The sequence below is a fragment of the Mesoplodon mirus genome, assembly GCF_964341445.2.
Source record: "Mesoplodon mirus genome assembly, chromosome: 14".
In the NCBI taxonomy this organism is placed as follows: Eukaryota; Metazoa; Chordata; class Mammalia; order Artiodactyla; family Ziphiidae; genus Mesoplodon; species Mesoplodon mirus.
Window position 1 is genome coordinate 43,986,321 of NC_138990.1, and position 16,534 is coordinate 44,002,854.

General features: G+C 49.7%; 1 protein-coding gene across 3 annotated transcripts in view; it reads right to left on the bottom strand.

The window, feature by feature from the left end:
• Window positions 1–16,534, bottom strand: part of ADCY3 (adenylate cyclase 3) — an 88,528-nt gene that overhangs the window by 43,261 nt on the left and 28,733 nt on the right. For all 3 annotated transcript variants that reach the window (XM_082642303.1, XM_082642302.1, XM_082642301.1), the window contains exon 3: window positions 4,630–4,779. In XM_082642303.1, coding sequence (XP_082498429.1) covers window positions 4,630–4,779 — 150 coding nt within the window. The remainder of the gene's footprint in view (window positions 1–4,629; window positions 4,780–16,534) is intronic.

A 16,534-nucleotide genomic window follows, 5' to 3' on the forward strand; every position in this document is an offset into this window, starting at 1 on the left:
AAAGAAAAAAGGAAGATCCAGACATTTATGGAACATGGAAGAAATGTCTAATAAATATATCTAGAGTCATAGAAGGGAAGGACAGAATGACGGAGAAGCTACAAAAAGATACTGGCTAGAAATGTTCATCAAGCCATCAATGCAAGAAGCTCTTTGAGAACAAAACAGGGTAACTTCAGGGGCTTCCCTGGTGGCGCAGTGGTTGAGAGTCTGCCTGCTGATGCAGGGGACGCGAGTTTGTGCCCCGGTCTGGGAAGATCCCACATGCCGCGGAGCGGCTGGGCCCGTGAGCCATGGCCGCTGAGCCTGCACGTCCGGAGCCTGTGCTCCGCAACGGGAGAGGCCACAACAGTGAGAGGCCCGCGTACCGCAAAACAACAACAACAAAAAAAAAAACCAGGGTAACTTCAAAAGAAAACTCCTAGGCAAAACTAAAACCGAAGACAAAAAAAAGAAAACAGTAAAAGCAACCAGAGGAAAATAATATGCATTAGTTTAAAAGGAGCAACAGTATTATTGTACAACACGGGGAATATAGCCAATATTTTATAATAACTATAAATGGAGTATAATCTTTAAAAATTGTGAATCACTATATTGTACATCTGTAACTTACATAATATTATACAGCAACTATACTTCAAAAAATAAATAACAAAAGGAGCAAGACTATGCCCTACAGCTGGAAGCCCGAGGATAATAGAAAGACACCTTCAAAGGGCAGAAAGTAAAAATCCAGAAACCTTAAATTCTATATCTGATAAAAAATGACTTTCAAAATTGAGATAAAAATAAACACACTTCTAGCAATTAGAAATGGAGAGAATTTAGTGCCAACAGACCGACTTGAAAAGCAATGTATTAAAAGGAATTCCTCAAGAAGATGGAAGCACAGCAATGAAGAAGAAATGGAGTGTAACTGAGAGGGTAAAATTTGGGCAAACGTAGGTAATGAATATTAACTGTAGAAGACTATAATATAACTTTATGAGACTTTTGTGAGGCTTAAAACATATGTTGAATTACATTACATTACAATCGAATTACATAATTACATAAAATACATTACAATCGAATCACAAGGTTGTACATGTGAAACTAACAAAATATTGTAAATCATCTATACTCCAATTTTTTAAAAAGCTGAAATAAATAAATAATAAAATAAAATATATTACAGTGGCCAGAAAGTATTGGGGAGGGGGAATTAAGTGTTGTGAGGTCTTTGCACTGTGACCAAAGAGGCAAAATATACTTTGGGGTAGATGCAAATGAATCCTAATTGACATTTATTGACCTTATTTCATTTTTGAAAGACATCTTGATACATTTTGTAGAATAGACATTATTCTTAACTGCATCAAAACCAATCACATGCTAGGTCAAAAATCAAGTTTCAACAAATTTCAAAGGGCTAAAATCACACAGAGCATATTCTTTGACCGCAGTCAAATGAAGCTAAAAATCAATAATAAAAAGATAACTTTTAGGGCCTCGCTGGTGGCGCAGTGGTTGAGAGTCCGCCTGCCGATGCAGGGGATACGGGTTCGTGCCCCGGTCTGGGAGGATCCCATATGCCGCGGAGCGGCTGGGCCCGTGAGCCATGGCCGCTGGGCCTGCGCATCCGGAGCCTGTGCTCCGCAACGGGAGAGGCCACAACAGTGAGAGGCCCGCATACCGCAAAAAGAAAAAAAAAAAAAAAAAAAAAAAGATAACTTTTAAACATTCCCCAGATATTTGGAAATTAATGTACTCCTAAATAGCTCATGGATCAAAGGCATCTCAATGGATTTAGAAAATATAAATTTTAGAATTTAGAAAACGGAACTAAATGACAACAGGAATATGACATATCAAAACTTGCGGGATAAAGCTAAAGCACTGTAATGAGGGAAATCTATAGCATACGTACATGTTTTAGGAAAGAAATGCTGGAAATTAGCTATATCAGTTCCATTTCAAGAAGGTAAAAAAGCACACTCAATTAATCCCAAAGAAAGGAAATACAAAGTTAGAAGCATAAATTAATGAATTATAGAAATGCAAAAAGAACCAAAAAGGTGTTTCACTGAAAAGGCTAAAACATTAATAAACCCTAGTAAGACAAATTAAGAAAAAATTTAAAACAGAAGGCACAAATTACCAATATCAGTAATGAAAAAAGGAACACAAATCCCATACACAATGACACATAAAAAGAAAATATAATGAACATTATGTCAAAAATTTGAAAACTTAGATGAAATGGACAAGTTCTTGAAAAAACAAAAATTTTCCAAAACTCATGCAAAAAGAAATGTAGAACGTTCTATCTTTAGATGAAACAACCTTCTCATAAAGAAAACTCCAGACCCAATAAGGCTCCACTAGTGAATTCTTGTAAACATTACAGGAATAACCTAAATCTTCCTTAAACTTCTCCAGGGATTAGAAAGAGGGAACATTCCTCCAATTAATAAGTCTGGCATAACCATGATACCCAAACCTGTCAAGGACATGGAAAGAAAGTTAAAATGGCAAGCAGCTCTCATGTCCATAGTCACAAAAGTCCTAAGGAAAATATAGCAAATTGAAACTCACAGGTGGCAGAATTCCAGCCCTCCTGATGGTGATAATGCTTTTCTCACTCTCAAAGCAACTGACACAGATTCTCCCATGTTACTGCCAAATTTATTATCATCTACTATTTACATATAGGGAAACTGAGGCCCAAAGAGGGGAAAGAACTAGCCCAAGGTCACATTCAGGCTAGAGTCCACTTGATGGACATTTACAGCCACCTGCTGTGGCCCAGCAAGGCCTGGGGATGAGGTCTGTGCCCTTCCTCCCCCTGCACCTCCCTTCTGCCTCCCTGGACCCCTTACTCCTGGGCTAGCGTTTGAGCAGGTAACGCACAGGAGCAGCAGCATGGCCTGGGCAGGCTGCCAGTGCCCCCTGGCCGCTCCATGGTGTCCAGGAGGCCCGGAGCACACAGGGGTGGTTCTCTCAGCCAGACCCCAGGCTCCCCGCACTGATCCTGCCCAAAGGGGCGTTAGAAAGTGGGCCTTGTGGCCTACGTACCTCAGCCTGACCATCACTGTTTCCAGCTTTACTGGTTACAAAGCACTTCTGTGTTTCCCATCTGACCCTCAGCAAGATGAGTATCAACATCTCTACTTTGGAGTATCAATACCCCCACTTTGCAGATGAGGGAAGTGAGGCTCTATGGGGTGGATAACTTGTCTAAATCATCCACCCAGAGACTAACAGATCCAGGGCCTTCCTCACCACACCAGGAGGCCCCCACCAAGCACTACTGAATGTAATTGAAGATGTCCTGGATTATACATTATGAGACAGACAAGATGAACACAGATGGGTATGCTGAAAACTGCACAAACTATATAAAAAAGAACTCCCCAGTCTAGCTCAGTGGTGACACATCATTTTTTTTTAATGTAGAGAACCCAGAGGGCTGCCTCCACATTATGAGAGATCAAATGCAAACAAGAACCAAGACAGTATAAAAAGCAGAAATTAAAGAATGCCTTTAAAGGAACTCAATAAAGCCAGTAAAGCTTTACTGAGGATTCTTTAAATATGTTCAAGCCACAGCAGCTCCCCGGTAGCCACAGGATACAGGGCCGAGGAGAAGGGGACGAACATGACGGGCCTTTTGTCACAACGGAGGTAGGAAGGTTCCCCTTCTAAAGCCTGTCTTCTGAAAGAGATGAGTCCGAGGCCCAGCTCAGGAGCTTCTAGATCTCATTGGTAAACAGAGAGAGAAAGAACCTCCCAGGACAGACAAAGCTAGGACACATCAGCTAAATGACTCGGTGTGTGCCTTCAAAGAGCACTGTCTACAGAACATGAGGCCCACCAGTGGGGCCCCCCGAAACTAAGGCCCCACCCACCTGGGTGGCAGGGTCTATGAAAACAGCAATTTCAGTGAACCCACTGGAGCAAACGGCACCACCTGAACACAAAATGACATGGTTCCCAGAGCAGAGAAATCATACGTTTTCAACCGATTGAGTTTGTTTGTTCAGGGCAAGTCAACCTATGGATAACAGGAAACTGGTGGATGTAATTTCTGAAATCCTTCAAAAAGCATGTGAGATGAACCCAGACCAAAAACTATTTAAAAGACTGAGTCACATGAGAGCGGGGAGTCTCTGCAGTGGATCAGGCTGGAGTAAAGCCAGTAAACAGAGAGGGGACAGCAGGCAGGCACTTCTCTTGATGGAAAAATGTAAACCGTGGGCTCCCCAGGGGTTGGGCTCAGTTTTAGGTCTTCACAAATGACTTAGCAGGAGAAGGCAGTGGGGAGACTGCCCTGAGCCTGTGGGAGGAGGGGTGAGGGGCTGACAGACTTCACACACAAGGGCCCCCGAGGCCAGGGGATGGATCTCCCACGCCCACCCCACCGCAGGGAGAGGAGCCCTGAGAACAAAGTAGGTGAGCGATCTGCCCAGGGGTGTGTGGCAGAGGGAGCGGGGAGAGGAATAACACAGAGCGATGCCTCCAGACAAAAAGAATTCACATGGCGCCCTGGGGTACCCACAGCAACTGGGTTCACGCCCTTCCGACAGGCCCCAAACCCAGGCTCCAGGCCGGCACTGCCCCAAGGCCACCCCCAAAGAGCCTCACCTGCTGCTGGCTCTGCTCCTCCAGGTTCAGCTTCACCTCCAGCGACTGGCGGGCCTCCAGGAAGGCCTTGCGGTGCTTGCGGTCCGCCATGTAGTAGGACATGATGCCCACAACGATGGCGCACAGGTAGAGGAAGACATTGGCCAGAATCTGTATCCAGAGGAGGAAGAGAGGAAAGGACAATGGTCAAGGCATGTCTTCAGGACAAGGATGGAGGAGGTGGGCGGGTGGTGACCAAAATCCAACTGCAAGTTGCCCACTGTCCAGGGAGGTCCCCAGCAAAGCTTCTGACCTCGAGGGGGTATTCAGATCCCTGAAGTAGACCCTGCCCCATCACCATGGATGAGTGAGGGGCCTGCTGTTCTCCCTTCCAATTTTTCATGGTAGGGAAGCTGGCCAATCCTGCCTACCTGTGAAGCCTGAGCAGTCCTTCTGCTACCCATCTATTCACTCACTCACTTGTTCAACCACCACTTACTGCACCCTTACTTCGTAGGCGCATTCAGGTACTGTGCTGATTAGCTGGGGAGGAAAGTGAACCAAGCCCAGATCTACTGGCCAGGGGTGTATAATCCTAACAGCTGCAGATCATACGGAATGTCACAGGAGACCAGAAGAGATCCTGGGCTGATTTAGTTGTCACGATGCTACCTAACACATGTGCCGCAGGCTACAGGCTTCTGAGATTCACATGCATCCTCTGAGCCAACCCTACCTGCCAGCAGGTGAGAGGGTGGCCAGTACCAACATCCAGGTCTCATGAAGAACTGAAGCTACAGGAAGGGGATGAGGCAGGTGGGATCTGACGTCTGTCCGGTGAGCTCAGTGCACTGGCACCAAGGGCTTCTTTGGGCATCGAGAACCTGCTCCCCCAGCCCTGGCACCCTGCAGGCTGGCCTAGGTATCCTTGGTCCCCAGCCCGCTCCCACAGGCCGCCAGAGGTAACCTTGGCTATGGACCTGACATTCAAACCACACCTGATTTCCTGGCGCAGTCTGCTGCCGGCTCTGATCTTTGACCTGACTGGGCCCCATTTGGGGCTGGACCAGGTTCTAATTCCTCCCACTTCTCCAAGACTACTGGCCATGAAGTTTCTCCAACAAGGCCTGTTTCCACGTCTGGTGCCTCCCACTCCCCTGAGGCTGCCCCACGCTCCCTGCCTTGATTCCCTGAGGTCCTGCCAGAGGTGGACAGACCCCTCCTCCCAAGGGTGTGGTTTCTGGAGCAGAAGTTGGAAGTTGAGAGGCAGGAAGGGAGACAGAAGTTCTTAGTTTCTGATCCTAGGGGAAGAAAAGACTGGCCCAGCAGAACAAAATAAATTCTGGGGTAGGTGAAAAATGCAGGGAAGTCAATTTTAGATGTTGAAACAAGGTAGTTTAAGAGACAATAAGGCAAGTTAATTCTAACATTAATTTCCTGGGTACTCTTGGTTATGCTGTATCCCTCTGACTGTTTTTTTTTTTTTTTTCCTTTGTGGTACGCGGGCCTCTCACTGCTGTGGCCTCTCCCGCTGCGGAGCACAGGCTTCAGACACGCAGGCTCAGCGGCCATGGCTCACGGGCCCAGCCGCTCCGCGGCATGTGGAATCTTCCCAGACCGGGGCACGAACCCACGTCCCCTGCATCGGCAGGCGGACTCTCAACCACTGCGCCACCAGGGAAGCCCCCTCTGACTGTTTTTATGTTTCATCGGGGCTGCCGGTCGAAACTAACCAGGAGGATGTACCACGCCCAGCAGAAGCTTCCTGAAGAGTCTGTACTTGGGCACCAGTCTAAGCCCAGGGGGCACTCAACAAAGGCCCGCTGAGCAATGAATTCATTAGTAGGTGAGGTGTGTCTTGGTGCTGGTCATGAAATCACTGGGTGAAGATTTCACGAGCTTCTTAGATGGCTGGTTCTAGCAACTAACAACCAGCTGTGTTCCTGGGCCTGGGCAGCCCGATCGCCTACACCGCCTGCGGGGCAAGTAGGGCATTTCAAAGTCCTGTAGGACGGCTCCTGCACCTTCTCCTGGACCATGACAACCCATTCCCATCGGGGTGGTCAGTATGAGTATGCTCTCAGGCCACTTACTAAACATCTGATGATCGGAAAAGCTGCCAATTTATCATTTATGTTCAGTGAGTCAAAGCAAATCACACAGATCACTGGGTCTCAAAGCCAGTCTAGCCTGAGGTCTAGGAACCTCCACCTCCTGTGGGGTCTGTGTGGCCTTAGAAACCTGCCCAACTCCAAGTTCATGGTGCAGGAAGCTGGTCAAGGTCAGGCTGCACCCCGTGCATCCTCACCAAGCAGTGGCACTCCACCGAAGCCCATGCAGGGTCCAGATACAGCAGCCACCGGGCCAAGGGTCTCCAGGCTGACAGGGCTTCCTGGAGGGCGAGGGAGGAGCCACACGTCTGGACCCCACACCTGCCAGTGTCAGCAACTGAACCAGGGGCTCCAGACAAGGCAGGCTGACCTGGAGCCACAGGCCTGTCTCTGCCCTGGCCACAACCAGCCTGGGCTGTCACACGGCTGGGGACAGAGCTCCTCACTCAGGGGTCTTCCTGACCACCTCACGAGGATGCACGAGGCAGGCTCTGTATAATGTACAGTGCTCAGCCTGTACAGTGCTGAGCTGCTGTCGTTACCTACAGGGCATCCACCTAAGAAAACCAAACCTGCAGACAGGCTGTCAGAGAGCAACTCTAGTGGAAAAGTTTCAAACCAAAGATTATAATACAAAAAAATAAGAGGATTCAGGGACTCCCCTGGTGGCACAGTGGTTAAGAATCCACCTGCCAATGCAGGGGACACAGGTTTGAGCCCTGGTCCGGGAAGATCCCACATGCCATGGAGCAAATAAGCCCGTGCGCCACAACTACTGAGCCTGTGAGCCACAACTACTGAGCCCACGCACCTAGAGCCCGTGCTCCACAAGAGAAGCCACCGCAATGAGAAGCCCGCGCACTGCAATGAAGAGTAGCCCCCGCTTGCTGCAACTAGAGAAAGCCCCCACGCAGCAACGAAGACCCAATACAGACAAAAATAAATTAATAAAAATAAATTAATTAATTTAAAAAGAAAAAAAAAGAGGATTCAGGTTGGGTTCATGCCTGGGGAATGTCTAGGCAGGACAGCATTCCTTTCATTGAAGTGCACATTTAAAAATAAAATCTACTTTTGCACCCACTTGTAGGTACAGATGATCTAGAAAGTAAATTTAAGAGGAGCACTGGACTCCGGTACTGCCCCTCGCTAGCCGGGTGGCTGCCAGGTCAAATAACCTCCCTGAGCTCACTTCATCATCTATGAGCGAGGGAGGGACTGACTCATCTGGAAGACCCCTCGGTCCTGACACTGGTCCTCATCAGACCTCACTTCTGAGGGCAAAGGTTGGGATTGGAGATGACCTGGCCCCGAGAGGCCAGGGGAAGGAGAGCAGGTCAGTTCCAAGTTGGCCAGAGTGCCACGCTGCCTCCCGGGCCCTGGGCATCCCCGGACCCAGAGGCCTCATCCCCTTCCTGACCTGCACTCTCGGCTGCAGGGATGCGGAGGGAAACGGCCACATCTGGACCATGAGCTGCAGAGTCAGGTGGGTCCTGCAGGTGCCGTCCATGACAGGGAACTCCCTCCCGTCTTCCAGTGAGCACAGCTGTTTCCAGACAATTCTCCCGACAGTCCCAGGCCTTGGGTCTCCTGGAGCTCCCCCAATTCTCTAAATTTGCCTCAGCTGAAGAAAGGGTCCTCGGGGCACTGCTGCTCTGGTCCACCCGACCTCTCTCTCCAGTGCTACGAGGCCCAGAAGGAGTGCGGCAACCCCTGGTGCCAGGCAGGAGGGGGACGAGAGGCTCAGCCTCCAAGTCCAGGGCACAAATCCACTAAGGCAAGGAGACCTCCAGCTGAGGAAGCAGCGGTTCGCTCTGGGGAGGAGGGTTGGGGACAGAGCAGGAGCTGCACTGCAACACGGTCCCCTGGGGTGATGGGGGCCCAGAGGTGCACAGGTGACCGGCGGGGCGGGGGAGGGTGTGGACAGCAGTCCCCACGTGCAGCCAGCGCCGGGAGCCCCTGACCCCGGTGACCCTGATGTGCAGCCAGGGCCGGGAGCCCCTGATCCCGGTGACCCTGATGTGCAGCCAGGGCCAGGAGCCCCTGATCCCGGTGACCCTGATGTGCAGCCAGGGCCGGGAGCCCCTGATCCTGGCCTGTTTCCTCGTCCGTAACATCCTCTCACATCACAACCTTACGTTCTAGACATGGTCACACACTTCACCCACCTCATCTCGCTTAATCTTCACAAGGCAGGTGACATTATTCCAATTTTACAGGAGAAGGAATTGAGATTAAGCAAGGGCTCAAAACTAGAGGATAAGGTTTCTTCCTGCACTCACCTCTTATTATTCTCTGATGCAAAACCCCATCCTACAAGCACCCCTCAGCTAACTTACATATTTATAACCCCACCTTTCCCCAGAAAGGCTATTAGATATTTTTTAAAACTAAATTAAAATTTCCACCAAAACACCAGCCCTAAAGCACTTGTTGTGAGCTGCTTGCATTTTTAATCCGAAACAAAGCAGTACATCTACAGATTTCCACCACGTCCATACACGCGGGTGCTCATTAGCTCTAGGCTCAGGAATCCCTAAATTATGCCTGTAAGTGTGTCTCACTGAGCAAAAGGGATGTGCTCCTCCCAACACGCTTGGAAAAAATGAGTTGTGCTCCTTCGGCAGTGGGCCCCGAACAGCGCCAGCACCGAGGAATCGACGGCGACCAGGATGCCACCGCGGCGCCCGGGAGCGCAGTGCTGCCGGAGAAGGTCCAGGTCAGGCCACGAGGAGGGTAAGTGGGGCAGCTGTCACCTCTCTACCACATCCGTTAGGATGGCCTCTCGCTACAGTTTAAGAGCTGCAGACCCAGGAAAATCTTTGGCCACCAGGAAAGGCCTGGTGAGAGAATCCTAGAGAGAATCCGAAATGTGTCTCTCACGTGACTATCACAAATGGGCTCCTCCCAGCTGAGCCTTGACCTCTGCAGGCCTGGGATGAATTTTCTGGTGCTCCTACCCCGGTGAGGGGCGAAGGGCTCCCTTGTCAGAACTCGTCTCTTCTCCCTCCAGGACTGCCTTCCCAGCACCCACTGCTGCGCAAATACCCTGCAACCCTGGCAGCCCCTCTTCCTGCTCAGCCCCGCATCTCCCTTCCTCCCTCTCCACCCCTTCCCCATCCTCCTCACACACATCTGTCCCCTCTCTAACACACGGGGCACCTGCTAAGGCAGGCACTGCTGTCCTCCTCACCCCTGTGTCCCCAGAGCCCAGCCCAGGCCTCATCCAGCACCCGGCGCTCAGGAACCCAGAGCTGCTGGGCTGGACGGACCAGGTAACGGAACCACGTCACAGACTCACCCCTCGCCTGACCCCTTCAGCCTCTGGCCAGCAGACAAGCAGCCAGCATAAAGTCCACCACTGGCCCCCACCACCTCCCCGGGACCCGCCTTCTAATTAATACCCCATCTGCTGCATCCCACCCTAAGAGCAAAGAGGAATGGGGCTCGGTCACTCCCCCAGGACAGAGCGGACCCCCAGGACAGCAGGTGGGGGACAGTCCAGGAAATATCCAGAGTATAAGGCAGAGCATACAAAGCGGTGAGAGAAGGGTGGGGATGGGTGGCGGGGTCTCATTCATTCAGGAAGAGGTTAGATGGCTTCACACATGCGCCACAGAGAGATGGGGTCTTGGAAACATGACGACGGGGCTCTGATACCACGGCCAGTGAACAAGAGTGGCCTGAAGGCTTCTGCCCTCTCTGGTCATCCAAACGACGTATTTGGAGAGTTCCAGCTCCACTTTCCAGGTCTAAAGTGAGCAGGAGCCCCGATGCACAGACCCTCACTCCTGGCTCTTCCCAGTGGTCTGGGGCCAGCGACGGCCATCCACACTAGATGGGCAATGCCCGCCGCACCTCCAAGGCTGAGAAGCCCTGCTCTGGGGTGCTGTCGAGGTTACCTCTTCGTGTCCCAGTGGCCTCCTTTAGACTGGGCAGCAGTCTTATTTCAAACAAATTGTTCTTTTTTTCTTTTAAACACAGGGTTTTAAAAATAATGAATAAAATGAATGCATCTCCCAAGTGGGTAAACATTCAGCCTAAAGCTTCATCTAACCCATGGCAGCTGGATAGTGTGTTTATAATACACCCCAGCTCAGAAATGCAACCGTGAGAAAATTCCTTTACAAGATCCTTCTTCTTGGAATCTGATGAGTCACAATGTCCCGCACATTTTCTAACAGCCCACAGGGACAGGGACTGCTCTTAGTGGGGTTTTAAAATGGAAGTCACCCCATCAGAGGCAGGTTGGTGGCTCAAATGCCTAGGCTGACCTCTCCCTATAAACTCATTCTGGCCTGCAGATTCCAGAACATTCCCGAACAGGGGAGAAGAGACCGAGGGAGAGACAGCAGCTCTGGGGTGTCAGTGTCCATGTCAGCTGCCCTCGGAGACCTCGTGATGCTCTGCTGCTGGGGGGAGGCCCCTGTTCATTATAGCTAACTTAGATGTTTTCGAAAAAAACTCTCCAAGGAGCTGCAGGGCAGGAAGGAGCAGGGAGAAGGCACCTCTGAAGGCAACCAGCCTCCCCAACCTAAGGAAGACTGGCCGGAGCCTGCGGTGGCAGCCACAAAGTGCCCGTGGGGTCCCCACCTGTGGAGCCATGCTCCCTGCAGACACTTGGAGGGGCCTAGTAGTGGGTGAACACGTGGCTAAGAGATTGGGCCACGCCATCACAGAGACCTCCCACACCACCAGCAGGCTGTGTGACCTGGAGCAAGTCACTTAACCTCCCTGAGACTTGGCTTCCTCATCCTCAAGGTAACCCTGAAGGCTGTTCCACTAAGATTAAAAGAGAGATTCTAGGCAACACCACCTAACAGAGGGCTTGGCGTAAAATGTGTTCTGAATGACTTTTTTTTCCTTTTCTTCCAGAAAGGAGAAAGAAAATTGGGACCTAATAATAATACTTTAATGAAGTTTTACAAGAGACTTCGCATTCATTATCTTATTTGTTTGTCACAACAGCCAAGTTTTCTTATTCTCATTTTGTAGAAGAGACTTGAAGCCCAGAGAAATTAGGTTATGAGCCCACAGTCTCCTAGCAATGCTGAAACTGGAACCCAGATCTCCTTCCTCTTTTTCTCCCCCTACATACACAGAATTTAGATTTCAAGACATTAAAAAAGCTCTGTCCCAGCCTAGAGGACTGAATATCAGAAGCCAGCCTGACCAGGCACATGTGGCCCCGGGGGCAGATCCACCGCTGCTTTCTTGGCCAGCAATCACACCACCCAAACATGAGTCCAGGGCCCCCTTCCCTATGTTACTGTCTCTGTAGCTGAGTTGTGATGAGGGTCGGCAGAGGCTGGGCGAAGTCCTAGGTGCTAGAGGTCCCCAGGGAGCACAGAACCCAGTGAGGACCTGGAGCATCTCTGTGGGTTGGGAGGTCCGGTAGACAGTGGGGTGACGCTCCCGTGCTGCCCCGGAGCAAACGCCAGTGTCTCTCTGCCAAGAGGTGACTGGGGTCTCCAGTAAATACAACCCTGCTTGACACAATGCAAGGTTCAAGCCTTGGGGCACTGTGACATGGCCTTCTAAGCCAGACATTTGTCAAGTTTCCACCACGTGCCTCAAAAGGACGTCCAGAAGCTTCCTACTTGTTTAATAGCTGGGACATGCCTCTGCTAAAAGATATGCAATGTTCACCCTCTTCCAAAACAAAGATGACTTCCAGATAGGCATCCACCCATCTCGACACGTGACACAAGGTCCCTCATGACCTGCTGGGTGGCCAGAACAGCTTCCCAGGTTGTTTACTGCACAGCCCTAGGGGCACCACTCCAGACTCAGACACGATGGCTCCCCCGAGAGACGTGGAACAGGGAAGCCCTGACCATTGGGCTCCAGTGTCACCCTTATGTCTTATATCTGCCTGCTGCCCACCAGGCTCCCCTCACTCCAGCCACACTGGTCACCTCTCCAATCCTCTAACAAGATGTGCTATTTCAGGGCTCTACAGCTCTAACCAGAACATCCTGCCCCTGCTGCCCACACGGCCCCGCCCCGGCCAATGGAGGGCTACACATTGTAATGATGCCTTGATTTTACCAGGTCAAGAACAAGCACGCAGCACACACCTGGCCCTTAGTCATCCCTCAGGAACTGTCAGTTGTGGTTACTATTTCAAGATTATCTCCAACACCCCTCCCTGATTCCCCAAACGGAACCATCCAACCAACCATCCGTCCATCCGTCTATTCATTCACAGATTTACTGAATGCCTACCCTGTGCCAGGTTGGTACTTGGTATTTAGCAGTGAATGAGGCAGAAAAAGTCCCTGCTATCATGGAGCTGATGATCTGGTAACAACAGACAAATAAGAAATAAGTAATTTGGGCTTCCCTGGTGGCACAGTGGTTGAGAGTCCGCCTGCCGATGCAGGGGACACAGGTTCGTGCCCCGGTCCGGGAAGATCCCACATGCCGCAGAGTGGCTGGGCCCGTGAGCCATGGCCACTGAGCCTGCACGTCCGGAGCCTGTGCTCCGCAACAGGAGAGGCCACAGCAGTGAGAGGCCCGCGTACCACACACACACACAAAAAAAAGTAATTCAACAATCAGAGTACCAAAATCCAGCAGACAATAAAAATGATAAAGTGACTGGGTGGCTGCTTTAGACTGAGTGAGGGAGACTGCTGGCCCCATTTCTTCACCCCCCTGTAAAGTACTGTTCAGCCACAGCTTTGCCATAGCCTCAGGGAGAGGGATGTGTTCCTCCCTCCTGCTGACTCGGACTGTGTGATTTGCTTTGGCCAAATGGATGTCAGTGCATATGACACAAGCAGATTTTTGAAATACACTTGCTTTCCCCTTTGTGCTTTTGCTGTCACCATGAGAACAACGTGCACCAAAAGTTCAAAGGTCCAGCAGAAGGAGAGGCTCATGGAGCAGAACTAAACTCAAGCTGCAGCTTGGAGCCAAACCCAGCTGAGCCCAGCCTAGATCAGCCACACCCCAGCCAACCCACACACACACACACACACGTGTGAGCGAGAAATATGTGGTTGTGAGCCATCGAGTTCTGAGTTGTTTGTTACGAAGCCTTAGGTGAAAACAGCTGTCTATGGTTAGGTGGTTAGGATTGGTCTCCCTGAAGCAGTGTCACTTAAACTAGAGTATGAATAACAAAAAAGTCCCAGTCACAGGAAAAATCAGGAGAAAGAGCCTTCTAGATGGAGAATACACTGGTGCAAAGGCCCTCTTTCCCATGAGACACTCACCCACGTCCTGATGCATCTGCATGTATCGCCCCGACAAGGAGGCAAGGAGCATCTGAGGTCAGGGTGTGTCTTCTACATTTGCAGCCGCAGGGCCTGGCACAGCTACTGGCACAGAGCAAAAGTTAGCTGCACGAATGACTATAGTAGAAAGAAGCTGAAAGAACAGTCCATTCTCCACTGAGGTGTCCCCTTTAATAAGAGAGCCAAAATCCAGCTACAGAAAGGCTGAGCAGCAGTTCTTAACTGGGGGGGCAGTGATCTGGGCCCCCTGAGGAACATTTGGCAGTGTGTCTGGGGACATTTTTGATTGTCACGACTAAGGGGGCGGATGCTCCTGGCATCTACTGGGTGGAGGCCAGGGATGCTGGTGAACACCCTACAGTGCACAGGGCAGTCCCCACAATGAGGAGCTGTCCGGCCCCAAATGTCAATAGATCTGAGGTCGAGAAACCCTGGCCCAGGCAATGCCTTCTTCCTTTTTGATTCCTGAGTCTTCACTTGAAACTTTCTTAAGCTTTTGGGCTGAAGAACAAGGAACTCTGAGGACAAAGACAGCACAAGAAGATTTATTTTTATATCAATCATAGACCTCGTGGGCTAAGAGGAAAACACTACTGATACTTGTTGAACATAAGGACACAGTAGCTCGATAAATGCACCCACGATGGAAGGCAGGCCCAAATCACAGGGGTAGAGACGACTAAGACCAGAGAAGACCACCTGGTCTGTCTCCCTGGAGGGGCAGCTGTAGGAATGAACATCTCTCAGTTGGCCTTTGATACTGACCAAGAAATTATTCGCTTGAAGTCTGTGGACCAGGTTAGGGGGAGTCAGTGAACCCCTAAAATTAGGGGCAAAGTGTTTCACCCTTTTCTGGGGAGCAAAGTCCATTGCTTTCACCAGATTTCTCCAAAAGGTCTGTTAGCCCAGATGATTAAGAACCACAAAACGAATCAGAAGCTCCCCATTTCCTCTTGTGGCTTCTTGGCAGAAACAGAAAACATCAGGTCACAGGCCTTTGTGTCTTTTCTTACACATGTGACCCCATTAGTCACCGCGGTCTTTTTCTGCAGGCCAAATACCTCCCCTTCTACTTCAAGGAATCTATTTTAAAATGTTTAATCATGTTTGGCTTCAGATTTTTTTTTTAACTCCTGAGTTCTCGCTGAGTGGTGGACCCCATGTTGGGTCCCGGAAAGTAAAAAAAGAACCTCAAGAGCTCAAATCTACTAGGGGTAAAGAAGCTACAGGAGGGACTTCCCTGGTGGTCCAGCGGTTAAGCCTCCGTGCTCCCAATGAAGGGGGCCCAGGTTTGATCCCTGGTCAGGGAACTAGATCCCGCATGCTGCAACTAAGAACCCGCATGCCGCAACTAAAGATCCTGCACGCTGCAATGAAGATCCCACATGCGGCAGGCAGCTAAGACCCGGCCCAGCCAAATAAGCAATCAATCAACCAGTATAAAAAAAAGAAGCTACAGGAAAGGGAGGAAGCATAGATTGATCCTGAGGTAGAGGAGGACAGGTCGGCAAAGGTGTTATTTTCTACTGTACAGCAAAGTTATTCAGTTATACATATATATACTGTTTTTTTATATTCTTTTCCATTATAGTTTATCATAGGATATTGAATATAGTTCCCTGTGCTATACAGTAGGCCCCACGAGGGAGTAAAACGGGCTGGACACACTCAATTGTGGATTTTCACAAATATTGACAACACGGAGCTTTTACATACATATTAATATATGGATGCTGGATGGTAAAAGCAATTTAAACCAATTTCTCACTGAGGACCACTGTTAAATAAAGGAAAGGCAAGAAGTAATAAACTATACGCTTATGTGAGTTACCAGAACAACGAAAGGGTTCCACGCTGCCTGCTCTGGTCTTCTCACCTCTAAGTAATCCTACTTGCATTTAGTGCAGAGATCCTGACTTTCTGGAATTGTCTTTGAGTGAACTTGAGAACAAATGTACCAGCCCAGAGGATCATATAATCTGGAGACAGAAGAATTCTAGAATCCCAGCAGTATGATCATCACACAAACTTAGCAAAATGAGAAAGGGATCCCCAATTCCACAAGCACACTGAAGCCCCTGCATATACGGAACAGAGCAAACTCGGGATTCCGAGGACTTCGTACCTCTCAATTCAAGATGACTCATATCTTGAGAGTAAAACTTTCTGCAGACTCTCAGCTGCAGAAACCAGCGTCACAGCTTTCTCCTTGGGGATCCAATTGCCTCTCTTCTCTCCAAGTGCTTCTGAGGGATTACTCAGCATCCCTCATCCCTGCAGCCTCTCAGAGCCTGCCTGGAGACATCTGGGATGCGGTTTTTTAGTCACTGGTTCTGACTTGACCCTTCAGTGCTTATTCCTTAGTTGCTATTTCTCTAGTTTCTGATCCAGGTGTGTTGGCATCCAAAGGGTAAATGATTAAGACTCAGGAATCTAAATATCACACTCCCCCAGGTGATTCTCTTTTATTCATTGTTCTAGGTGGTGTAGTAAATAGCAAAACAAAGCCAAGATCCTCCAACCTTCCTGGTTCTTTAAACCAAACTATAAACATATGCGATCGCTTTACGT